Below are 26580 nucleotides of genomic sequence, written 5' to 3' on the forward strand. Positions count from 1 at the left end.
GTGGGGGTGGTTAAAAAGGCCTTCTAATAGCTCAAGCACAGAAACCCGAGAACCACTCACCCAGCAGGACGTGTACATGGAAGCAGGAGGCAGAGGAATAGGTTACCTGGCTGGAAGGGACCCTGCTGCACCGTCCCACTGCCTCAGAGGAAAACACACCACACTTGAAAACACCAGTTAATGACACCTTGCATGGGATGTTCTTCCATACCACAACACAGCTGAAGCCCATGTTATGGGCACTGAAAAAGAAGAGTAAGAAAAGCAGCAGAGCTGACAGAAAAAACAAGTGGTATCAGGTGTTCATTCACTACTTACATAATGTGGCCTAGATGTGTGTAACTGTGTGAAATCCTGCTCCTGTGCATGAGCAAAAACTGTGCTCACACAGGACACAAGGAAGGGGAGAGGTCAGAGGATGCCCAAAACGGTGACAAATAACCAGGAGAGACAATGGTTTTCTGTTGAGTATTTTATTTTTGCATTGCCTTCATAGCGCAATTAAAGCAATCTTTAAAATTCACTTATTACAAATGTTTGTCAAGTCTGTTTTTCCCCAGAAACACCTCTCTTGCTTCCTTGCACATACGCCCAAACACACTATAAAAACCCCATTCATAACATGAAAGGAAGGGCAAACATCATTCATGTAAACATCTTCCTTGTAGTTATCCATTTTTTAAAAGTCATGAATAAACTTCAGATGTTCAGTAAGGCTCATAGTTCGAGTACAAATGTCATAAAACACCTATCAAGTACTGTACACAAGTTGAATACTCCGGGGTTAACTGTTAACACATGTACAAGCTCACCCCAAAGATTATTCTTTAGCACTTAGTTCCTCAGAACAGAGACACCCAGTAATTATGGGCTAGAGAGTATTAAAATAGCAGGAGGCCCAGCAGCAACTGTTAAGTAATACACAATTTTAGTCTGGTTCTTAGCTCAGAGTTAAACTTGTTACAGCTGCAGTAGGAAAAGTTTTCTAGAAGGGGATCTACAGGAAGGAGGGATGGGTTGTTTGTAGGGTATCATCAAGAGACAAGCTGAGAGGTACGTCCTGAAAACGTCACTAGCCTTGCTACTGCAATTATTTATGGCGGCTGCACATAATGCTGCAGAAATACCTCCCCGAAGAGCAGAAACAACCATTTGTCATTTTAAGGATCATTTGTTGCATCTCCCCTTAAAAAAAAAATAAAATTATCTACTTACTGGTAATCAATTAGACTTGCATCTTACAAAAAGACACCCCTTGAAATCTGGTTTTGATCTTACTGGAACTTTTTTGTTTAAATAGTCTTTCTACCATGAAAATATTGCATACAAACACCATTTTACATACAAATGTTAAAACTCGTAAAGAGAGTCTTCCCACACTCGTGATTTTATGGCTTGAACTTGTAATTGCTTATAGTTTTTGTACAGATATTTCTCCTAGGGGAAAAAAAGTATTACAGTAAAACGGAAAAAAGAAAAAAGGGTGGGAAGTTATACTGCCCGAAGACAGAGGAAGGTCACTCAAGACAGAGCGACCTTAGTCTTCAAACCTTTGATCTGGGACAAGTAAACATGCACTTAATCTTGCACCTCTTTTTTTCCTTAAAAAAATCCCTTATAAGACTGCTTAGAAATACTTTGTCCAAAAATGCAGTTCTCATGATTCCATGACATGAAGCATAAGGAACAGGTTCACTGCAGGTGAAGCTCACTTCCACTTGCAGATGAAGCTGCTCCCACCTGCTTTCCTCGCATGGATGCCCTTGGCACACATCAGAGCAGTGGAAGTGAGGAACAGGCAGCACCCCAGCCTATAAGAAGATCCTTCAGTACCACTGTGTCCAAAGCCATTTGGTTTTTTTAAGTGCTTGGAGGTGAAGCCCTCAGGCACCCCCAGCTCCAGCAATTCTGCTGGGCCACAGGAGAACAAAGCAGCAGATACTTGGCTCTGTGTAGTGTTACCTCATCACAACAGCAGCATTTTCCTCAAGACCATCACACTGAGTCAAAGGACACAGATCACAGAGGTCTCTGGGACAGAAGCAACCCCACTGCACCCTGGCACAACCCAAGGGGTGAGCGCTGGTTTGACTGGAGGACAAGGGCAGCTGGGAAGCAAACAACAAAGTGTCCATTTCCCTAATTTATGAGTTTCTCTTACCAGATGCGAAATGTTGACTACCCTGCTCCTCCAGTGCCTGACAGAGGGTCAGAAATCCCTGACAGAGCTCTTGCTCCTTGCACCATGTTGCTTCCAGCTTCTAGCAACAGGCTCCAGGACCCCTGGGACAAAACTCGCTGCCATCTGTGTGCAACACTTCCACATCTGGAAGGGCTGTGCCAAGGAAAAGCCTGCCTAGTCACTCCCAAAACATGAAGCCTCACCCCATGGCTCCCAAAGCTTCCAAAACCTCCCCAGGAGCTTCACCCGATTAAAAGCATGGGACATCCTAGGAGATACTAGGAGGGATCACGGCAACTGTAGAAAAAGGCAAAAAACTCTCACAGCTGGAAAGCCATATCCATGTATCTCCTTTGACTTTTTCAGTAGTCAAACTTAACAGGTATTTATGTAGGCTAAGTTTTTTATAATTACTATTTTTTAAACAAGGGAATAAAAAGCCTTTTCAGGTTCGTTAAAAGAAAAAGTCAGGATCCCCAAAAGTAAAATTATAGCACAAGACTCAACTTCAGACATCCCCTCCATGGCCTAAGCCCTTTTCTTCGCTTCTTATCCCGTGGAGTGACCCCAGGAGCAGGCAGCTCTGAGCTGCAACTTTTCTGGCTCTCATCTCCAACAGAAGCCACTTGCTGAAAACAAAGCCTCTGTATTCTTGGTGACAAAACCCTGTGCTGCCATCACAGCAAGATCCACTTCAGATTTTATTTTTCCAGAGACAATGAGCAGCCTCTAATACAGCGTGAGACAGGCTTCTCATAAAGCAGCCCAAGTAACCCTCCCATCACAGAGAAGCCATGTTCAGCACTGCAGACCAAAGGCAGATTTTGGGAACTGACCTGTACCTGAAAAATGCAGCAATACCAGGTTTTCCTATGCTATTCTTTATTCCCAGTGGGTATCCCAAGAGCCAGACGCTCATTCAGGCTCAGCTGACAGCCACCAGCTCTCCTCCCAGTTCAGTACCAACAGGAAAGGTCTTTGGCCAGACTCTAAAAAGTGAAGCTTCTTTACTTATTGCATATTCACCAGTAGTCAGCTGCATCCTACAGACCCAAGAAGATGGCTGTGCAAGGTGATACTTCCTCTGCCCCAGATGAAAACCACGGCTGGGTGTGGGTCTTGGTCTATGGATGTCATCCCACTACCAATGAGGAGCTTGGTGAAGCTGGTCTTGCTCTCTGGTGAGCTCCCAGAAAATGAGCTGCAACAACACTGACCAAGTTAAGGCATTATTTGGAGTTCTGTAAGTAACCTGTGTTTGAACCAGGGGATGCCAGCTCACACCTCTGAAGGACACACCGAGCTTTTTCACCACCCAGTGGCAAAAGCCATCTCCACGCTAGCAGACCAGGAAGAGAGAAAAAACAAAGAGGAGTTCAAAGGCTTGGTCCTGAATCAAGCCAAAGCAGCTCTGTAATCACAACTATTATAGCAGGTTGGTCGCTGAAGAAGGGAGCTATAGAAGGACCAACAGATTTTACAGAGCTGAGAAGGACAGCAGAGATAACAGAGACAACAGCCACAGCTGTGGCATGCTACCTACCAGGCTACACACATGTACAAAAGAATCTCCTGGACTCTCACCAATTTTTTTGAGAAGACACAGGACACCTCAGTGCCTTTTTTTCCCTAGAATTTTTTATTTTAGGAGACAATCTTCAAGCCTGATGCACAAAGAGCACCTATATTCTATTTATCTCAAAATCAGGCAATATGAAGACTGACAAATCTATTAAAACATAAGCAACTCCACACAGGAGATTAGCAGAGGAATCAGAGACTGATCAGAAATGAAGGCAAAGGACCTCCAGAGATCAGAACATTTTAGACAAAATTCCCCAGTGAGCACAGAGAGGCCAGCAGTCCAAAGCAGGTAACCAAGATTGTGGAAGAGTTACCATCCTGTCCCAGCAGGGTTCAGTCACATCTTCCCTCTGCTCTTTGCTGCACCTCAACTCAAGCCTCAGCTTTGCCAACTTCATGATCCTGGTGCAGTAACTCCCAAGAGACACCTAAGAGCTCCCTACCAGAGGCTTTCCTGCAAGAGGCTGATGACCTAAAGCGATGATCCATGGGCAGGCAGGGACAGATGAAGTCACGCATGTTTCTCTTGGAGAATCATTTAGTGAAGCTGAGCAGCTGACTGACCTTGGCCAGCTCTCCATCACCTGTGAGGTTGGCTGTCTCTGCACCCTCAGGTGAGCCCCTGACCTGTCACCTCTGCCATGGAGGGGACATGCAGCTGTGACCTGAGCGTGCAGCACGAGGAGATGGGAAGTGTCACAGCTCATGGGCAGATCACTGCTCAAAGCGTGTCACAACACCCTGAGCCTGCCTGTCCCCCGCCTCAGCACACGCACAGAGCAGCTTCTGTGCAAACTGAAATGATGAGGAGATGGAAAAGGCTTGAGAGAAGCCACAGGGACTAAACAGAGCCCAGGCTTTTATGAGTAATTCCTAACTTTGCTCAGGTACAAAAGCAAGGATTCTCAGACTGCACTTAACAGCAGCCTCATCCTTCCACCAGCAGGTACCCAACACACCCTCCCTGCCCAGCTCCCCAGACAGCCAGATGCCTCCAACAGTTCAAGCAAGAACCAAAATGTGTTGCAATAGAAAGGTAGGTCTGATTCTCAAATCATTTATGTTACATATATACAAACTTTTTAAAACTACAAACATTTAAAGAAAGTGCTGCAAATGCGTTTGAGTTTGTCCTAAGCTGCTAAACCCAAAAGAGAACATCAGAGTCCCAGAAAGACTCCAGTATCCAGATCAAGACAATGCATGATTTCTCTCTTCTACAGCATTAGGCAAGACTGGTACTGTATCTGAAAAAACAGACAATTTCCCTACCCCTGAAAAACCCCAGAACATAGCCCTGCACATGAATATTCACAAGCCCCCACTGCTGGCTGCAACAAAGCTATGGATTGACTGCTGTTTATGAATATGAGCATCAAGTGATGTTTTTACATTCATTGTTTGTCTTTCAAAAACAATCTTTTCATATCTTTTCGTAAAAAAAAAAAAAATCTTCTTTTGATACCTCGTATTATATTAATTCACTGTGTCATAAACCAGAACTACTAAAAGATGGCTGTAAGGCTATGTTGTTCCATCAAGTGAACATCAAGTGAAAAGATACAGCTCTCCTTCAGCAAGGACTACAGCCTGCCCCCAGACACACGCACCTCCTTTCAGAGAATCCACGGAGATCCAAGCATCTTTTGCCTTGAGAACTGGCCACTTGAACAGGTGAAAACACACAAACCAACTCATGAACACGGATGCAAGTCATGTGTTTGCCGCCCAAAATGTGTACTTCTGCAAGTCTTTCAACAGCAAGCCTGTTTTCTCCTTTTCACAAAATCTTCATGCAAAGAACAGCTTCATTTGCATGTCATAATAATAAATTAAATAAAATAAGCCAGCCGTACAGGCTAGATAAATATTAGGTTTAGCCATGTTGCTATACTATTTAGAGAGCCACAGAGACCAACACACAGCACTCTCACATACACACACAAGCCTTTCCACTAGTTAGAAAGGATTTTCTCCTGCAAAAGAGGATTTGTAGAAAGAACAACGTTCAGACAAGAGGAAAGGGGAGTTAAAACCCAGCCTCCTATATGCTAATAAATAAACTGCTCTATTGCAAGATTCAGATCAAAGATTTAAAAAGGCAAAATTATGCTACTATTAGAGAATATCAAAATATTACTGTTATCATCACAAGTGGCATATATGCAAAATGCAGTTGCACAATAATGCCTAGGCAGGTAAGAGAGCAACACTAAGTCTGCCGACTAAAAGTGAACAATACACCCACTTTAGTTTCTTTCTAGTCTTTTGGCATCTTTGCATATGGTGCAAAAGCAGAAGCTACCAAAGAATACCACATCTTGTATAGAATATTAAATAATGTCTTCAGATAAGACTGGTGCAACACTAGCTAATTTTTAAATCTGCTATGAGTAACACAGTCAAACCTAGTTAGTATCCAAGGAACTTATCTCTTAACACAGAATGCAAGGTTATGATGCAACAGCATGAACAATCCCTGGTTGTCCAGTTTTCAGTATAAAGGTAGTGCATAGATCCAAGTTTCTGTTTCAGTTTGCTGAATGGAGAAGGTGCTCCCATGTCACTTTTGCTGGGCAGCCTGGAAAGCTTTCAGTTCCAGCTGGTACCACTCTGGTGCTTCAGGCCCATTCTGCCCCACAGGGTTGTGATCGTACCCGTAAGCCACTGTCAACTCCTCATCCTTCTCCACAGCCCTGATGGTACGGATACACTTGATGGGCCCAAAACGAGGATGAACAAACCTAGGGGAAAAACATCTTGGCTAGCCTCAGCTGTCAATTCCCATACTCTGCCAGCCCCTTGAACAGCTCCAGAATTCACTCACTTCAGAGCAATACTGCATAATCTGATATTGAATTAGCAGACTTGAGTCAACCTCATCAGTATTTAAAAATATGAGCAAAAATATTGATTTATCAAAGCATTGGCAGTTCAGCAAATACAGCGTGGTTCCAGCCAAACTAGGATTTAGAGACCTGTGATGATGCATTTTACAATTCAGAGGCAACTCAAACTTCATGACAAAACAAACAAGTTGCAAACCTCAAGATCCTCCATGCTAAGTCCCAACAGACATCAAGCACCATAATGCTAGCCCATTTCCACCTCAGCTCAGGTGAGCACAGCTCCTTCAGTGCCCCAGCCCTGTACTCCCAGCCCAGCACTGCTGCTCACCAGCTGCCCAGGGAGCCAGGCAGCCAGGCTGCAGCTCCCACCCTCAAACCCAGGGCTGTACTTACGGCTCGTAGGTGCAGTTCGGAGTGAAGGAATGGTTGGCCTTGTGCCCCAGCGAGGCACAGTACTTGGCAGCGTGGTTGTAGGGCTCTGGCACGTCTATGACTGTTTCATCATCCAGGGATATTGTGTTTCCATTGAGGGCCCAGTCTCTGCTGTCTACCTAGTTTGCAAGGCAAAAATCCCATGTCTGTGTCTAGGAGGGGTCAACTTGGTCAGCAGTTTGAAAGCCAACACTCAAAATACACGCAAATAAAGCTTTTCAAACCTTCCCCCCTGTATGTAATCGAAAAGAACAACACACACTTTTTCAATCTATACATAGGTGAGCATGCACTTTCTTTCAAATAAACTCCATCATGTTAAATCTAGGGTGGGAAGGCAGTAGGTGTTCGATCCTACTATGAAAAGCAAATTTCAGGAGGAGCAATGAAAACTCAGACTGACTTTTTTCTTTTCTTTACCTCCTGGTGGGTGATGCGCACTCCATTATAGAAGGACATCACTGTACTGGCTTCTGCTGCTATTTTTGAAAACAATCCTTCTCCAGCACTGGAAATGAGAGAGACATCCACATACACCCTACAAGAGGAACAGGGCATGGAATCAGTGACTGGCTGCAGTTGTAATTTTCAAGAGGCACAACACTACTGGCATAAAGCCCAACACCTCAGTATAACAATAAAGCTAATAACAAGAAAAAAACCAAAACATCATCATCATCATTCTTATTATAATACAACCTCTTTATGGAATTCCTTTCCTTCCTCTCTTCCATATGTTCCCTCTATTTTGTCAAAACCGAGATTTGGTGGAAAGTGTGGGCTGACTTGGAAAAGTCTTTTTTTTCTTTGAAGGGCCAACCTACTATTACTCCACAATGATGGCTTCAATTCAGGAAGGCCCTCAACAACATACCAGAACCCCAGAAGTCCCCACCAAGCTGGGGTTGCTGGTATGCACATGCAGTGAGGAGCAGGAGTTCTCAGGGTGATGCACCATATCTTCAAGTGCTCAATGCAAATCAAAGCAAGAATTTTACTAATCACTTATTTAGGCATTTCAGAGTATCAGAAAGCACACAGAGTTGAGGTACACACAAGGCTTCCATTTTACAAACCTTGACACATCTTTTAAGTTTTAGATGAGAAAAGATTTGAAAAATTAGACTCTAAATAGGTAACAGTAAAGAAATATGGGGAGAAGAAAAAATAATTACCTCTCTGATTCATAAGGATCAGGAAGAAGGGCATTTGTAGAAATGCAGGATGAAGTGGATTTGTCAAAACTGTACACTGGGCCTAAAAAAAAAAATTCAGACATCAATGAAGGAAACCAGCTAATCGGCAGTACTGAGAGCACGCAATCCTTAACTTAATCAAGACATTGAAAAATAAAATTTTAAAGGCTGCAAAAAATGCTACACTTCCAAAAAAAGCCATTAAACAGGACTGCACCACTACAAAGCCTTAAATAAGATACTGCTTCTTGATTATGTTTTTCCCCTCAACATTCTAGAGTAATACAAAAAGATGATAAATATGTTCTTCAAACTACCAACTTGTAGAGGAGGACTGGATATTCCTTCAAAACTGACCCTCCAAGTGCCTCTAACTATAAATTTAAAGTAAAACAAAACTTAAAAGGATATATTGAACTTGATTACTTCAAATATGAAATATTTTTTAGTCCCGATCCTGAAGAGATTTCAGCCAGAAGATAACATTCAGTAATCAGAAAGCACCCTTGCTAGAGTCCTCTATTTTTTGTCATTAATAAGCAACTTAGTGGTACAAAGTAAGTAATGATACTCTTATATCCCTATCCTCAGTACCAGAGGACTATCTTGGACACAGATTAAGAATGTGAAAATGAGATGGGGAAAAAACCCCACAGAAGAGAATAGTACCAAGTTACATACATATACAAGGCCTTTGCCCCTGGTGTCCAGGATCTGTTCTGGCTGAAGGCAACTTCCTCCTGAGTGTAACTGCATCCTCTCTACAAAGCACAACCATACCCTCCTACAATCTAAGTTTTAAGTTAAAACCTGACTTGCTATCATAACTGAGAGAAAATAAATTCCAATGCATTTGCTTGTCAATACCTTTTCACTGAGCTTTATGTGCCTATTTCATGTCAAGTGAGACAGGTTTTGCTACAAGAGCAATAAACGCATTAGCAGTCCCTGCTTGTTACTGCAGCTTAAGCCACACTCCTCCAAAACATCACCAACACCTCAGAACAACAGACCCACCCCAGAACAATACATGCAAGCAGGTGGAGAAGGCCCCACCCTACCCCTGTGCACTTGACAGCCACTTTGTGCCAGCAGGACCAGACACACAGAGGGGTGCTGGTGAATCAGACCCTTACAAAAGGACTGAATCTGGTGCACTAATTCCAGTCCCAGCCCAGCAACGCGGGTGCCAGAACATTCACAGAGCAAACGTGGACTTGCACAAACCCAGCTGGCAGCTACAACCAAGCCAGGGCCCCACTCTCCTCCCGCAGTCATTTCATGGCAAGAAATACTGCAGCACCATCACCAGGGTGAACGTAGCAGGTTTTTATATCGGGTACAGCAGGTACTGGGATGTGTGACAAGCAGGACTGTGCCCATGAGCACAGGAGGGACAGAAGGGCTATGAAATGCACTTGGGCAGGACCACACAGGGGCCATTTCCCATCTGTTCCCAGGACAAACACTACCCTCCTCTCTGCCCAACTCTGTGACTTGGAAAAGGGCCCCTCACTAACAGCCTGTGCCATCACAGCCAGTGTCCAGTGAGGAACACCACAGGAACCAAGCTGTCTGCAGGCAAGGGTTGCTAGCAGAAATACCAGTTGGTGTTGGCTCAACTTACTGCCTGGAACTACTTCAAACAGAGGTTTCCCATCCTCAACAGCTGTCAGAGTTGCCAGTTTCGCTTCTATCATTTCTCCGTCTATGAACCTTCCAGAATAGGCAGTCTTTCCATCAGGATACACATAGGCTATTTTCTCTCCAGTCATCTCCCCATCTTCATTCACTTCTCCCACAAGGCTGCCTCCATCCTGAGAGCACAGGCAAGAGAGAAAAGGCAAAGCATTTAATTATACTTTACTATGCTCGATGCCCAAGATTTTTAGCTTTTTATGTTTTTCATGCATTTATAACTTCATAGATTGCAGATGCATGGCTGCAGCTTCTATTATTTTTCCTATCCTGTTCCCCTACATTTAGGAACAAGATGCTAACCTTATAAACACATTGCTAAAATGTTCTTTAGTCTCACTCCAAGAAGAGTACCAACTACGAGGACGTTCTGTTTTCCAACAAGATTCTGGACCTGACATAACCAAAGTGGGGCAAAAGAAGCCTGGGGACTGCTTCCAGTGGGGCAGAACCCAAGCAATTATTACCTAATCAACTAACCTTTTAATTTGACAATACATGATAGTTACACTAATTAACAAACCTGAGAAAATTGCGAATTTACTGTACCATGCACAGTTTTTGCCACATTGAGTACCTGACAGCTTTCAAGTAAACGTCTGCTTTTATATTCACTAATGCTGCTGGGAATTCTATTTTCTAGGCAACATTCAGTAAATGAAAAGGGTTTTCCCCAGCTTTTTAAAAATCCACCAGTAAGTTCAGATGTGAAATTAGAAAATGAGAGAGAAACAGGCACATGAAGAAGCTCAATGAAGTCATTCCAGCTAGGATAAAACTGATTGACTATGTTGTTTGGAATAGGTAAAACCCAAGGTCTTTTCTTCCATGTGACACAGCTACACAATTTCACTTGGTGAAAGCTTTATGTGTACAGTGTACAAAACAAGCACCAAAGCCACAAAGATGTCCAAGTTTGATTACTATGATACTGTGCCAGAGGAAAAAATGATTTAACACTACCTTTAACACGGTACCTCTAAAAACTTGACCCTATTGAGGGGAAATGATTGCCAGAATACCCCCCAAGGTCAGGTGGTAACCAATGAGAACAACTGTTGGTGGAAAGCATCAACAGCAACACTTGTCCTCTCCAAAGTTTACGCATTTCAGCCCTGGCCTTTGCCACCTGGGATTTGCCTGCAGCTCAGGTTAGATCTATATGCATACATGAGCATAGGTCTAACCACTTGCTGGGGTTAGGATTTTTCCCTCCATATCTTCCTCTCATGCAATTTTGTCCCATCTGTTGCTACAAAACAATAACTACTGATACTTAAGAGAATACAAGATGTGTGCTGCTGCTCCACTCCTGCACTGCTGCCCGTGCTGAGGGTTCGCCTTCCTTTACATATAAATATATATATTCTGGTAAAGAACTATTACTCCTTTCCCCATACCTTTGCCTGAAAACCCCTTAATTTCCAAGTAATAATAATTCAGAGGGAAGGGGGTCACATGCTTTCCACTCCAAGGGAGGTTCCCACCTTCCTTGGCAGACACCTGTCTTCCAAACCTAGACACCACTTCAAGTATTTATTTCAAAAAAGACAAGGAAGCACCTCCAAATAACACCCTGGAGCAAGACCAGCAGGTGTGCTGTGGAAACAAACTGATTTATATCAGGATCACTGTGCACAGGCTCTATTTCAAAGAGACACCATTTGGTTTAACTCCAAGGATGAGAGAGTTCCAAGCATGCTGTAATAGGGAACACTGAACCTTAAGTCTGAGAAACAAAGTGTGCACATAGCATCCTTAACAGAGTAATGAGAAAACAACTGGTTCTACAGCAAAGGAGTTTTTGGGAACACCTCACATCCTTTAGTCTGGCAAGACAATAATGATTAACAACCTCTAATTATCAACATTTCCAAAAGGTACAGCAACACTTTGTCATCTGGAGATACATGAGGTGAAGGGTGAGCTGTCTATATTTTATACACTAGGACTGACAAAATGTCAGCAGCATACACCAAATTTGCTGATGCCCATACATGCTTAATGGCAATGGTGAAAACCAGTAAATAAAATGAACAGCCAGTGTTGGTAAGCATTTAGAAATCAATCTGCAACTAAAGCTTGTGCCATATGTAGCACAGAATTAGACTGGGTTTTGACCAGCAGCTAAATTACATGCAGACATTACCTCCTTCTTGGCACGAGGTAAGATTGAAAGATTCAACTCTACTGTGTAAGGCTGAATAGGAATTATGTTTTTTAAAAATTTGCATCAAAAACTCCCTAAAAGCTATACAACAGTCACTGCCTTATCCAGCATGTTTGTAAAAGAAGACCAAAACTCAGAAAAATAGAACACTGGCTTGTTTAACTAGCAAATCACTTGTCCACAGCTCCACTCAGAGGCACAGCTCTCACACTAGTCACATCTGATGTATTAGGCAAAGCAGTCTTCACACCATATCCTGTGGAAGCCCGTGAGCCCACTGGGGAGAGAACAACAGTGATGCCCTGGAGAGATGCACCTTCAGCTCTGGGCATTACTCAGCTCAGGGTGAGGAAAGCAGCTTCCCCCAGGGTGCTCTGCAGCACTTGGTTCATCTGCCCCACTTCTGTCCTCACCCACTGGCCTTCCCTACCCCTTTTACCCTCGTATGTTCATGTTCTAGGGAGTTCTCCCTTCCCTGTTTTCCCATGGGTTTGTGTAACCCTGCCCATCCACCCTGGCACTCCCTATTGGTCCCTTTGCTGTGTACCACCCCTGAGCCCTCAGACCATTGGGTCCCTGATGCTCTCTCTCCTCCACCCCCTCTTGCCCTCTATTTATAGCCTGGACCCTCCTTTGTCTTGGTGTTTGGCCCCTGGACCCCTTCAGCATTGTGTGGAATAAAGCATGCTGGAACTCCATGCCTGGACCCTGCTGTGTCTCCACTGCTGAGCTGCTCTGTGTGTGTGTCTGTGCCGGTGCTCTCCTGGCTCCTACCCCTGGGCACAGGGCACTCTGGGGGAAGGCTGCACCCACCACCACCATGGACCTCAACAATATCCTGCAGAAATGGAGACAAAGTCTCTCCCCTTACTGTAATAAGAGCAGTGGGTTGCAATAACTGGCTTGGATTCCACACTCATCACCTGCAGCCAGCACTACAAAGCGACAAAATCATTACTCCAGCCTTCCCAAAGAGATAATGCATAAATTATCACACATCCTATTTCTACATTGCATACAAATTATATATAAATGCACTTCCAAGGGCTGGGTTTCCTGAAAGATGAAATTGTAGAGGGCATGTCGGAGCCTCACTGAATCTCACCTACTGGGCAAACACTGAACACCAATATCTTGTAACTTTGTGTTGGACTACCCAAAATCAGAACGCCCAGACCTTTTACCCAGACCGGTGTGCGCTCACTTTTGGACAGCTGGGTCATGGTGGGTATATCTTTCAGCGGAGGAAAAGGACAGGTAGATAATGCTACAGTGAGAAGAGCAGGGGGTCAGGCTTACCGGGTAATAAATCCAGCAGGTGCCGTGCCGGATGTTGTCTCTGTACTGCCCTTTGAATATCAGCCGCCCGTCACTGTCGTACTCCTGGGCCGGCCCGTTCAGCTCTCCATCCACGTAGGTGCCGTGAAGGACCACTCCATCCTCATAGGTGTAGATTCCCTGGCCTTGCAGGGCATCATCCACATAGTATCCCTCCAGGGTGCTGATGAAGAGAGAAGGAAAACAGCAGTGGAAAACTGTTCACCTCTCAGGGGTGAACCCAAAGCCTCAGTGCACTGGAACACCAAGGGGAAAACCAGACACTTGTTTCTATGGAGCTCCAAAGGCAGAAAACAACTTAGATCACCCTTTCATCAGGGTGTGCTGCACACACACTGAATCACTCATCTCCATCACATGCTAGGCACTTTCTGTAGGCTGGAATAGTCAGCAAATGGACACTCCTGGTCCAAGAAGGAATTCTCGCTCAAGCAGGCTAGTCTTACATTAGGATTTTCTACCTGCTAGATGTGGACCTCCACTGACACATCTCTGGAGAGAGGAACCTGAGCTGCTATACACAGGGAATGAACTGCAACCTGCCAGAGTTCAGCATCACCTCCCCAGCAATACACTCAACAGCCATTCGTACAAGCCCTGCTAAAAGCTGCCCTTTTTCATGTATTTCTCTTAAAATCCAACACAGCCTGTCAAACAGAACTGGTGCTGCACTTGGATTTAAACAAAGAAACATCTCATTTTGGTTTTGTCCTGCAAACCCTTTACTATCACCATAAAAGAGGATCTATTCAGATATTTCTTTCTCATGCTAGGATTAACATAAGGGAGCACAACCTGTTTAGCTTTCGCTTCGGCACATTTAGCTAACAGCCAGCTGTCAGCATACACATATTTTCACTGCAGAATTCTTTTTCAGATGCAGACATCTAAGGTATAAGCTGACACAGTGTCTGTGAGCACCTGACTCCACATGCTTCACCACATAGATTTGCAAGAGTTGTGGAAGAAATCTTTTTTCAGAACTCACTTTCTCGCTTCTAAAGCTTCATGTTCTGTTTTTATGTAACTTGGGCAAACTGGGTGAGGTTTCCATGGGAAAATATATTACAGTAAAAGCCTCCGTGCACACCAGATGCAAAACAACAAGGGGCAGGAAAATAATTTTACTTTTCAGTCAAATGGATTTCTTGATCCATGTTGCTACAGAGCTGCACAGACAGCTATGGCACTAGAGCACAGGGAACAATGAGGGAACCACCAGACATCAGTGCCCTAACTTCACTATAAATAATGCCACTTTCCCCTCTAATTTATCACAGATCACTACATTTTAATTCCATTGTAGTGACAACATACACAGCGTGCACATGTAGGATTACTCTTGAAAAGAAGCAGCCACCCTCAGTTTTTGTAGTCAAAAATTCTGTCTCGTTACCTTTAATTGCACTAGTTGAAGTTAAAACATTGCTAAATTGCAACAGTGCTTCAGCCCTGGAAAGAATATATTTTATTTTAGTGTAACCCAAACTTTTATGTTTTCTCTCTTTGTATTAAGATCCAAACAGTGACCAAAAGATCTCTTTCATCTAAGTAAACCAAAAGGATGATACCTTAAGAAAGAAGTCTGTGTCCATCAAGCTCACTTAAAAAGTCAGGTTCAGAAACTTTTATGATGTTCAGAGTTGCTGAGCCATTTCCACCCTGCTCCTCACTTCACTCTAAGTTCCTCTAAGTTCCCAAAGTATGGTGTCCGCAGCCAGACACAATAACTGCAACTACGACCTGACCAGCACAAAGATTAATAAACAGCTCCTGTGTCTTGCATAAGCAAAACCTTCTTAATACAAACCCTGAAATACCCCGCATGTCTCTGGTTTGCTTCTCAGATGACCATACTACTGACAAGATAAATTCTACCACAGTCAAGACTGATCAGATGTACCGTGCCCATTATCCACTATGCCTTGAAGGGATGGAAGATAATTCTTACCTAACAATTAAACCCATTATATGGACTGGGGGAGGAAATACTTACTCCAATTTCCTTGCAGGGATTATATTAGTTTGTATAGAGACTGACTTTATCTTTCGCTCCCTCTATATGGGAACATAGACAATGTTTTCCCTAAAAATAATAGTTTCCTACTGTGTTCTGGGAGATGCCAGTTTACAGGAGTTTCCAATTAGGGAGGAAGGGCAGCTGCAGCTCTGTGCCAAGCATGGCTCTCATGCCTGCCTTTACAGTGCAAAGAGTTCTGCAAAATGCACCCCAGAACCACTGGCACCAAGGAAAGTAAAAGTCTACAACTCAAAAAACAGTGAGTATGCCAGAGGGCAAACTTCTCTCTCTTATAGCAGATGCTGTGATTTGTCGCATTTTCTCAAAGGGGAAGAAAAAAAAACAACTGATATTTCATAACACGTTTCCATTCCCTTAAATAACCAACAGGAAGGGGCCAGTTATTCCAGTAAAGGGAAGCTTCCTTTACCAAACAAGGCAGCCAGGCAGCCAGTCCCATTCCCCAACACTCAGAAATGAGAATGCTGACACTGCAGCCAGCGCTGTGTTCGACAGGACTCAGCTGCTCCCCAGCAAGAGAGGAACAGCAGTACAGCTGTCAGCCTTTGCTCAGCAGCCTGCCAGGGAAACACACCCACGAGTGCTCAACAGCGAGCCCACTGCACAGCACTCCGCAAAGGGAGAGCTGTGGGGAGACATTCCTGACACTTATTGCTCATCTTCAGCAGCACTCAGCCCTGCCCATGGCATGCTTCATGGAAACAGCATGTCCTGTTCCATGCCAGGTCATTCTTACAAGATGTCATGATTCCTGAACCATCCACTCCAGAAAGCAACTTAGTCTTGCCAGCTGGACATAGATAGATAAATGACATCTCCAATAATTAGCTCAGTTAAGGCTGCTTTAGCTAACTTAATACGTAAAAGTTCATGAAAACATCTCACTTCCCAAAACCACTTTGCAGACTATTTTTGCATATTTCCATTCTGCTAGTTTCTGAAGTTATCAGTGGCCAGCTATTCTACTTTTTTAAGGGTTATGAAAATTGAAGGAGGAAAACAAAGGAAGAAAAAAGAGTTGGCAACACTCAAACAGTACAGAGAAGGCTCAGCAGCAACCTGACTCTTGCCACTAAATGCTGCCTGTACCCTGGATTGCCTGGAGGAGCAGCCCTACAAAGACAACAGTGGGTCAGCTCCCCTGACTCACAATCAGCAGCTACTCTGCTGAGATCACCCACCAGCACAGAAACATTAGGTACATGCGTCCATAGAGATGCTAACAACTTGCACCAAAACTATTTCAGAGAACTCAGCTGCTGGGCAGTACTGATTTCCAGTCACTCAGAGAAGATTTAATAAGGCCACAACCAACAACAGGAAGGATTTTTCTTCACCCAAGCCTGGAGGCCTGATCCCTTTCTACATAACTGAATAAATATATTATCTTTCTCATGAAAAAAACCCCACAATGCCCAGCATGAAGCAAGTGCAAAGGCAAGTAGAGACAAGGAGCTGACTCACTGAGACAGCACAGCACCTCTGCTCCTGCTCACAATTTTGCTGAGCAGGAAGAGAGCAGACCCAGCACGACTGCCAGTTTAACAGGCGCTATTCAGAGCGTCACCAACAGCTGCAAAGCCACGAAGAATCGTGTCATTTCATACATTTGCTGCTCCCTCAGAGCAAGTCCTGAGCAACTGCACACAGCAATGCTGCAGTGGTGCTGGGGCGAAGACCTGCAAGGTGGTCATAATGAGGATCAGAGAAGAAAACGCATGCATAGGCATGGACTAGCCCAATTTCACTGTCACAGTTCCCAGTGAAAAGAAGGGAAATGAGAGGGGGTTTGCTTACTTACAGAAAATCATGCCACAAGCAACTTGCAGAGGATTAACTAGAGCTGCTAACAAACCTGTATTGAACTCAGTCCTTTAACTGATAAACAATTGGACAAAGCACAAGGCAAACCTCACTGTCAAGGTCCCGTATCTGTGTGTGAGGGCTGGCACAGGGAGCTCCCGGTCCAGCTGCACTTTCTGTGCAGCTCTGTAAGGCAAACAAGTCCACCTGAAGTAACAACCTTGGATGTCCAAGTCATTAGCAGCATGGTTTTCAGTAGTTCGGACCATCTCCCATTCCTTATGATTTCTCATCAGCTCCTAACTTTTCAGTGCTACAAGAGCTCACACCACTGCATTCTCCCTCCAAGAAACAGCTACAGGCACCTCATTACACACAAAGCCACCACAGGAATGGCTACAGCAGCAGCAAACTTCACAGCTGCAATTTTTAATGAGAAATCTTATCCAGAAACTCAGCAGTATAAAATCAATGTAGATTAGTTTTGCATCACTACAAGCAGAAGGAAGAACACAGAAGAAAAATCAGAGTGTACCTTCCATCAAAGAAGAAGAATTTGCCGCGGCCATTCTTTTCTCCATGCACAAAATTTCCTTCAAATCTGTCTGTGGATGAGTAGGTTACTGTACAGAATCCATGTGGCAGCCCATCGTCATCTAGATGCCCTGAAATAAAACCCAAACAAAGAGCAACAGAGCACATTAATTATTATGCAAGATTTTATATCTGCTCTCATGATGTAGCTACTTGAACTGCAGTAGCTCCCTAGTACAAAACAGTAATTCAGATCATTGCTGTTAGGAACAGCGATCAGACATCCTGTAAAACTGAAGTTGGTACTTGTCTAACACATAGTTTTAAGTAAAGATAAAATCCAAGGATAAAAGAAAAGGGATGAGAGACAGGATAGAGAAGAGAATAATAAACAAAACTGGTTTCTGAAAGAAACAAGGTTTAGAGTATGCTAACTTGTGTGAATATACATCTTCAAAAGTATTAAAATGATTTATTTAAAAAACGTACTGGTGAGAAAAGGTAAAGTGTTTGATTTTTTCTTTTGCTAAACACATGCCTTATGATAATGTGCATGTGTCACTATACAGCTGTATTCACAGGAATTTAAAGAAATAAAAGTAATATCCATAATGCTTCACCCTTGCCATATGTCAGTCAACGTGGTATTTAATATTTTAAACGCTGCTCTCCAGTGCCTTTCCTCTGCGCTCACTTTACATCCCGCTCCTACCCCCAGCCATATCAGTTTTCCCTCTTCCCACTGCTGCACAGAGGGAAAGCAGAGAAAACACACCTGGATCCTCACCTGCAAGGTTTGTGTTGTATTGAACATAAATGGCCAACTCTACTAAGGTCAAGCATAACAAGGCTCCTATTGCATCTCTCCTTGCCTCTTCAGAGCCAAAGGAAAACAACAGACAAGCGTTGCAAAGGATGGCTATTGCCTGGTTCAGCTGTGTGGGCTCAGGCTGCAGAGCTCAGCAGGGCTGCCCTCAGCACAGGGACACACCTGAACGGGTGACATTTTCTCAGGTATAAATTTTGCATGAAAACCGTAAAATAATTAACAGATAGCCTGTACTCATGTTCTCCTATGCTTCTAACTAAACTGATTCCCTCCCTCACCCTTCCCCTGCATGCTCCACCAAGTTTCCCTCACACCTCCACATGGCCATGCTCTCACTTCCAGTCCCTAGAACAAACTAGATGGAAAACAGGTAAAAGTTCAAGAAGCCAGTAAACCCAATCAGGCACTGATTATCAGTTCACAGTGAGGGAAATAACAGAGTAAAAAGAGAGAGCAAAAGGTGGAAGGGAAAAAGCTTTATCACTAAAGGCTTTCAATTACTTTGAAGAGGAACTCTTTAAACAGAAACTGCTCTTTCCAAAGAGAAAAAAGGCTTTTTTCCCCTCCCATTCTGTCAGGACGCCCCTTTTCGTAGAAAGGACAAATCTTAGCTAAATTTAACCAATTATCATCAATGGTGAAACATTTAATAACCAATAAAATGAATGCCCAATTTAACTAAAAGGTCAATAACATTTCTGATATGGACACCTCTTTTAGACCAAAAACTAAGTCAACATGTATAGTTTAAATTAAAAGCTTTTAAAATTAATTTTCATCAATATGGAAGGGTACAGTGGTGTAAGTTCATGAACTCTAAACAATACAATTCCAAGTTCCCCGTCACTACAGGGGCAAAACTTTTATAAAACACTTGGATTAAAAAAAATACACTGATAATACTGGTACATGATACCATTTAAAAAAAACACCCAAAGCAACAACAAAAACCAACTCTTGCAACTTTGTTCTCTGTGCCTATTCGGCTTTGACGCGATTTTGCTGGAACGCAAAGCCCAACACAAAAGCTGCCATGCCTGTCCAGAGAACACATGTCAGGCCTTTTGCACAGTAGGATACAGACTACCTCAGAGATTTAAAACAGTCAGCTTTGAGCCAGTGCCCTCTATACAGGGTCTTAATCTCTGCCACAATACAAAGAATCCAATTATTCTAATGAGCTAGAAGCTTCCCCTGTTAAGAAAAAATAAAACCATGCCCCCACCACTGCAACAAAACAAGAAACACAGTCTCTCTCAGCCAACAACATGGGAAAAATGCAATTTTAAGTTTCATAACATAAACACAACCTTTTTTTTTGTATGGCTGAGGCCTTTGCCTCTGTTTCAAATTAAGCCAATGGAAAAAATCCTCATTATTTCATGGGGAGCAGTGTGTTCCACTTTGCTTTCTCACCACTTTCCTTCATTTGCAAAAGAATAAACCCCAAAAGTCTAAACATATTTTTAAGTTATTATAAAATCGCGCTTTTGCTGCTTCATTAAGAGTCTCCCAAGACTTCCTCTTAAACTCAGACAATCAACTCAGCAAGAAAAGGAATTACCCTAATAGGGGCCAGTTCACAATGAAGTCACTTACTGAAACCACTGATGTAAACAAATCCAAGACAAAAGCCCTTTACTGTCCGAATCACTATTACTTAAGAGATGACATATAACGTGCATCATCACTAAAAGACTCTGGCCACAAAGATGCCAGATTGTGGACGTTTGGGGGATCACTGCAACAAACCAAACTCCCCCCAACAAAAGTGGAAGTGCTGATTTCTGTATTTCTAACTTCCTCTGGGTAAGTGCAAAATCCTGTTCACCCCCCAAGAGCATCCTGCTCCTGTCTCGCTCAGACAAACACAAAAACTGATATACACTGCTGAAAAAAAAGATGCTTTAAAAATTTTCCTTAGCCCACAGAGATGCCAAACAAATCCAGGATTCAGCAGAACCCTTGGTCTGTGACATAAGGATGAAAACACCATGACTCCTTGCCCCAGACAACTGCAGCCCACAGATCTGAGGAGTGGGAGGGAAGGCAGGGGAAAACCACACCTGCAGGGGGACAGGGCACAGCAGAGCCTCGCCTCGCCTCCCTCAGACCCATGCTCTGTACAATAAGGCTTCTCTAGCTCGGGCACCACACACCGAGACAGCAAAGGGAGCTCCGAGCGGCAGCCGCTCAGCTCGCACCTGCTGTCACACCAAGCTGCCGTGCAAGACACGCACACCTTCCCTGGGGCAACTCGCTTCCAGGCCCGATCCCTCTGCCGCAGGAGGCACACGGCGAACACGGCATTCCCCGCCCCTCAGGCAGCTCCCTGCTCCTGTCCCAGCAGCTGAACATCCCGGATTGCTGCTGCTCCCGGCAGATCGCCCCTCTGCGAGGGACCTCTGGGGAGCCGCTGCTTTCCCACTGAGGGAGATACCATGCTTTGCTTCCCGGCTCCCAGAAGCCTGATGAAGCGTGCTGGGGAGCCGCATCCCTGCCTGCGAAGGTTTTCATCAGCAATTCACCTCCAGAGGACATGTGCCTCTGGGTTTAGTTATCCACACGTGAGAGGCGAACTGCACACAGAGGGTGTATATTAGCTATAAGGTGGCCCACCCCGCTCCCACACGGATGGCTCCAGCCCTGCTGTCCGTGGATATGGCAACAGTGTCTTCCCGGAGTCGCTCTTTCTTTTCCCTTCTCCATTTGCACGTATGTGACTGCAGCCCTGGCTCCCTGGGCTCTCCCCGAGGATGGGCATCCCCCTGTCCCTCAGCCGCCGGGGGAAGGACCGGGCACCGGCCGCACTGCCCAGGGAGCCAGGGCTGCGGGCCACCGCCCGCACGGGGGCACAGCAGCGGCACAAAACCACGGCCGTGACTTATTTGTGACAATAAGAGCGGAGCAGCCGCCATCCCCGCGTCCGGGGCGCGGAGCCTCCCGCTGTGGCCGGAGCGCTCGGCGGCGGGAGGCACCCAGAGCGCCCGCCCGCTACCGGCGCCAGCGCGGCCCCGGCTGCCCCCGGCCGAGCTCCGCCACGTGCGGGGCCCCGGCCCGTCCGTTGCATAAGCCCACTGATGTCATCCGCTGCACCCGACCCCGGCCGCCCAGCTCCGGCCGCCGCCGCCGCCTCCGCCCCCCCAGCTCCCGCAGCAGCGCCCGGCGCCGGCGGGCCCCGCTCCCCGAGCCGCGGCACACGCACCTTCCACGATCTCCTCCAGCGTCTCCTCGTCGCTGTCCATGGCGGCGGCGGGCGCGGGCACGGCGCAGCCGCGGTACCGGGGGCGGGCGCGCGCCCCACGCCCCGCCTCAGGCGCCCTTCCGGGGAAGGGGCCGAGCACCGCCCTGAGGGCGGGGCCTCGCGCCGCCCGTGGCCGAGGGGGACGCTGGGAGAGGCTGGCCCCGCCCCTCGGGAGAACGGCGAGGGGAGCTCGGCCCCGGGCCGCCTCCCTATGGCCTCACGGACGGCACCGAGGGCACGGGAACGCCAGCCCGCTCAGCGCTGCTCCTCCAGCGCCTCCCGTGCTGTCCATCCGCCCGCTGACCCCGACTGGCATTGCTGCAGTTCACCTCACAAAGCCCCAGGGTCCCCAGCAGCTCCAGGACACCTCCAGTCCCACACGAGCGACCGCTGACCGGCTGCTCTCACCACAGAATCACAGAATATGCGGAGCTGGGAGGGATCCATTAGGATGATCGAGTGCAACTCCTGGCCCTGCACAGGACACCCCAAGACTCCCACCCAGTGCTTATTTAACTTGCAGAGTGTTTAGAAAGTAGTCCGTTTATGGAAGGGCAGTACTTGAAGGCTTAAATCAAGGCAGAGTGAATTGTTCTTTGGTTATTCCTGACCTGTTCCTTCAGACATTTCTAACACAAAAATAGCTCGATGCACGCCATTTTTCCATAGGTTTCTTGGAGGTTTATGGGTGTTCCGCCCCACGCACACCAAGAACTTTTTCACCTCTGTAACAAAGCAGCAATATAATTGATTAACCCAATTTACTTTTAAAACACTGTAATTTTATTCTTATTGCTGCAGTTGGTTATCCCTGCCCCTTTGTCAGACTCGTTGATATCTCTGACCAGGGCTGTAACAGCTTGGGTCTCTGCTGAGAGGCTCCAGCATTATGGATGTGCTATTATTAAAGTCCCAACATCAGCACATGTAGAGACAGCCATTTATCTCCAGTTTTGATAGGAGGCTCCCAAATTCAGGGCTGCTGGGGACAGTCAGGCCCTCAGGGCTGTCTGGGTATGAACACCTTGGGATTGTCAGTTCCACTGCATAGCTGGACAGAAATTTCCCAGTTTTCTGCTGTGGGAGGATCAGAACTATGCCAAATAATGCCACAAACCTGCACTTTTAAAACCCCGGAGATGAGGTAAGTCAAGAACTTTGTTATCAAATCCTAGGAAACGCAAGGCTGAAAGGGAAAAATGTGTGTCCAAGTTTGTTGTTGTTCTATTTCTAGAGTCCCATAGTGTTGTTACTAGATTTCTCGAGTCCATACCTCCTCGGTGTATTCTCATGGCTGCAGATCTCCACAGCACAGACTCCTTCTTCTGCATGCTGCTCTCTCTCAGTTCAGGGCTCCTCCAAGGCTCTCCCTGAATGGCTAACCCACCCCCTTGTATCCCAGTTATCTTCATTGGTCACAGCTGCAGCCCATCAAAAACAACTGAAACCTGCCAAAACAAAGCCTACATATGAATAGTCAAGTACAATACGTTTCCTCTACTATATTTCCCCCTTTTCTTTTACTTAGAGAACCAGGTTTTCCATACAATACTTCAAGTACAGGACATCCATTTCCCCATGACTCACAGGCCATGTACAACACACATAGCTCCTTGCTCAAAGGCCATACTCTTTCACAGCTCTTTAACCCAAAGGCTATGTTCTTTCGCAGCTCTTAGCTGTCTTATCTTCTACCAACTATTGCTGCAGCTCTTGGCTGCCACAACTCTTAGCTGTCTCATCTTCTGCTAACTATCACATCAAAATCACTAATTATTGTTGCTCTATTCCTAGTGTCCCGTACTGCTGTTGTTATCAGATTTCCAAAGTCCATACCTCCTCGGTGTGTGCTTACGGCTGCAGATCTTCACAGCACAAACTCCCCCTGCATGTTGCCCAGGGCTCCTCCAAGGCTTTCCCTGCCTGACCAACCCACCCCCTTTTATCCCAGTTACCTTCATTGGTCACAGCTGCAGCCCAATTAAAGACATGGCAGCTGCAGCCCATCAAGGACAACTGGGACCTCTGGGAGCAAAGCCTCTATACAGATACTCAAGTACTATACTTTTCTTCTACTGTACCAGTTTTTTATCTGGAGTGAACACTGAACTATTTCCTTGGCAATGTTTCACTTAATAGACTGACAAAGCTTCAATCTGCATGCCCAATTTTCAAGATACTTCTTTACAGCTGGGTTTATGGAGGTTGGGCTGATTATTCATGAAGCCTGAGCCTCTCTGCAGATAATTTACAACTCCTGTCTCCTCCAAGCCTTACTGGCTACCTGAGGTACTTCACCAGGTGCAGTGAATGCTTTTTGCAGGTCAGAATTGTATGAGCAGCCGGAGCTCAGAAAATTGAAGGATTTATGTGGTCAATAGGCTTAGATGGAGAAATCCAGAGAAGGCATGCTGTTGGAAGAAGTACATAAATATTGTCATGTTCTTTCATCATAAGATCATAGAATGCTGTCTCGTCCCATAGTAAAAGTGGTGTCAGGGAGGATTCTTTTTGATCGATTTCTCGGACAAAAAGACTAGGCCCATCTACACCACTACTGGACCTTGAGAGGAAAACTCCATCCTTGTACAGGATCCCAACAGAGCCACAGCTGTCACTGCAGGAGGGCTGCAGCCACCATTCCATGGGACTGCTGCCAGCACCCTGACCCACAGGGTGTCAGGTCGTACTCTGACTCTGTCTGTGGCTTTCTTGTACTATTGCATTTGGATTTTAATTTTCCTACTAAAGAACTGTTATTCCTACTCCCATATCTTTGCCTGATAGCCCCTTAATTTTCAAAATTTATAATAATTTGGAGGGAAGGGGTTTACGTTTCCCCTTTCAAGAGAGGCTCCTGCCTGCCTTAGCAGACACCTATCTTTTCAAACCAAGACAGGAGCAAACTGTGAGAAAAGTTTTCAGTGCAAAACAGAGTTTGAACTTTTAGTCCATAAATTCTTATGGCTGATTTGTGGAGAAAGTCTTGTGTAACACATAAGGCTTGCTTGGTATGTGCATTTCTTACTGTCCTCTTCTGTAACGTTTGTAATTGCCTGCCATGTCTGAGATTGAAGAAGTTTATAATATTTCCCAGCCTTTTGCATGTACACATTACCTAGAAGCTATTCTGTTTTCTAAATCGAATTCCATCCTAATCTAATGGCTGAAGAGACTCTCCCTCTGCTGGATGAACTCCCCAAACCCCAGCATGTTGTCAGTAATGACATCTGAGCTACACTCTGTTCCCTTGCTTAGTCTAGGAAGCTTGTAGTGCTCTTTTCACAGGCCACAAGACTTTAGACTAGATGGCAGTAAAATAAGAAATGAGGTAGGTGGAAGCATAGCAGCTCTGGTGGAGACTTCACTCTCCATTACAGGGAAAGGATGTGTCTTTTTGTCTTCACAGCCTCACTTTACTAAGTTCACTGGGGGTTCTATGCATCTGATTTACAGCAAATTGTATCACTCTAGACTTCTGAGAGAGGTAAAGCAAAAGCCTGTGGGGTAGCACAGGCACCTGAAATTCAAGTGACAACTAGTTTGAATCCAGTTTTCTCATCTGCCAAATAATTAGTGGCTGGCTCCACATAGTGGTTTCTCATGTCATTTCTCTGAGTAGGGGTTTGATATTTTCTCTCTAAAATAACATTGCATTAGTTTTCCAGTGATGTGCCATTTGCACAAGCCTGGACAGTCTTGCAGCCTTTGCAAGCCTCTGGACAGTAGTGCAGTGAAAGCTGGCAGGAGGCCTTCAGGTCACTGCCAGTCCCACCTATGGCTGGAGAGACTAAGGATTAGAAAGGTGGTTGTGTTACTGTGCACACCACTGAGTTTGGTGTCAGGTGTCTGCAAAGACATTGGCTGGCATATCAGTGCGTGAGTTTGCCCTCTATTACCCTAAGGGTCCCCTGAGATTTCTTATTTAAAAAAATAGCAGAGAGATAAATGCATGCAAATATTACACCAACCCGAGGCAGTGTCTGGCACTTAAGAAATAATCATGCACATGCCACAGCCTTGGCTTAGAACTCATATGGCAGACAAGCTTTAGACACATGGTTATGCAAAAGCACTTGACAGTCAGAACTCTTACTTCATTTCCCTCTCTGGGGCCTTCTTCCTGGCAGGAAAAATTACACAAAAGTTTTAAAACCTCCTTTCCACTGCAGCTGTCTTATTTTCCTCAACTCTCATCTATTTAGCAGTGACTGCAGACAAAAACTTATCCTTCATGTTCCTTCAGTCCCACAACCATGACTGAGGATCTTGAGACAGAGAGAGAGAGTGTGTGTGTCAGGGAACATAGCTGCTGATGGGATGGAGCCACTGACCTGCACTCCTGGCTGCTACAATGCCAAAGATAGATCTTTCAGAGGCAAACCTACCTAGCCCTAATTCAACTCATCTTGAGCCATTTTAGAAGCAGGAGGCTAAAGGAAGATGAATAAGGCATATGCCCATTTTCATTCCTGGCTTCCAGCTTTGTGTGTGACCCTTTTTCTGCACAGCACCTGCCTGCTGCTCAGCCAAGGCCTGAGCTGCTTACAGGGCTGCATCACAGTTCCAGATACACTGTGCTAGACTTTAATCCCAGCATTTCAGGGAATAATCCCTGATGAATTCAGAAGAATTTCCTGGTAAAGGAAAAAGGCCCAAGAGACTCTAGGACCTTGCTGT

At 45.3% G+C, this 26580-nt stretch overlaps 1 protein-coding gene across 1 annotated transcript; it reads right to left on the minus strand.

The window, feature by feature from the left end:
* Nucleotides 1-457: 457 nt before the first annotated feature.
* Nucleotides 458-22017, minus strand: SETD7 (SET domain containing 7, histone lysine methyltransferase). The gene is made up of 8 exons (XM_071452501.1): nt 21862-22017; nt 17829-17958; nt 13411-13612; nt 9871-10060; nt 8223-8304; nt 7468-7585; nt 7009-7166; nt 458-6510 (listed from the first exon to the last, which is right to left on the minus strand). The coding sequence occupies exons 1-8, from the start codon at nt 21899-21901 to the stop codon at nt 6330-6332; spliced, it is 1101 nt and encodes a 366-aa protein (XP_071308602.1). The 5' UTR covers nt 21902-22017; the 3' UTR covers nt 458-6329.
* Nucleotides 22018-26580: the final 4563 nt, after the last annotated feature.

This window comes from Agelaius tricolor, unplaced genomic scaffold (genome assembly GCF_023055355.1).
Source record: "Agelaius tricolor isolate 1412-34295 unplaced genomic scaffold, bAgeTri1.0.p SCAF_34, whole genome shotgun sequence".
Lineage (NCBI taxonomy): Eukaryota > Metazoa > Chordata > Aves > Passeriformes > Icteridae > Agelaius > Agelaius tricolor.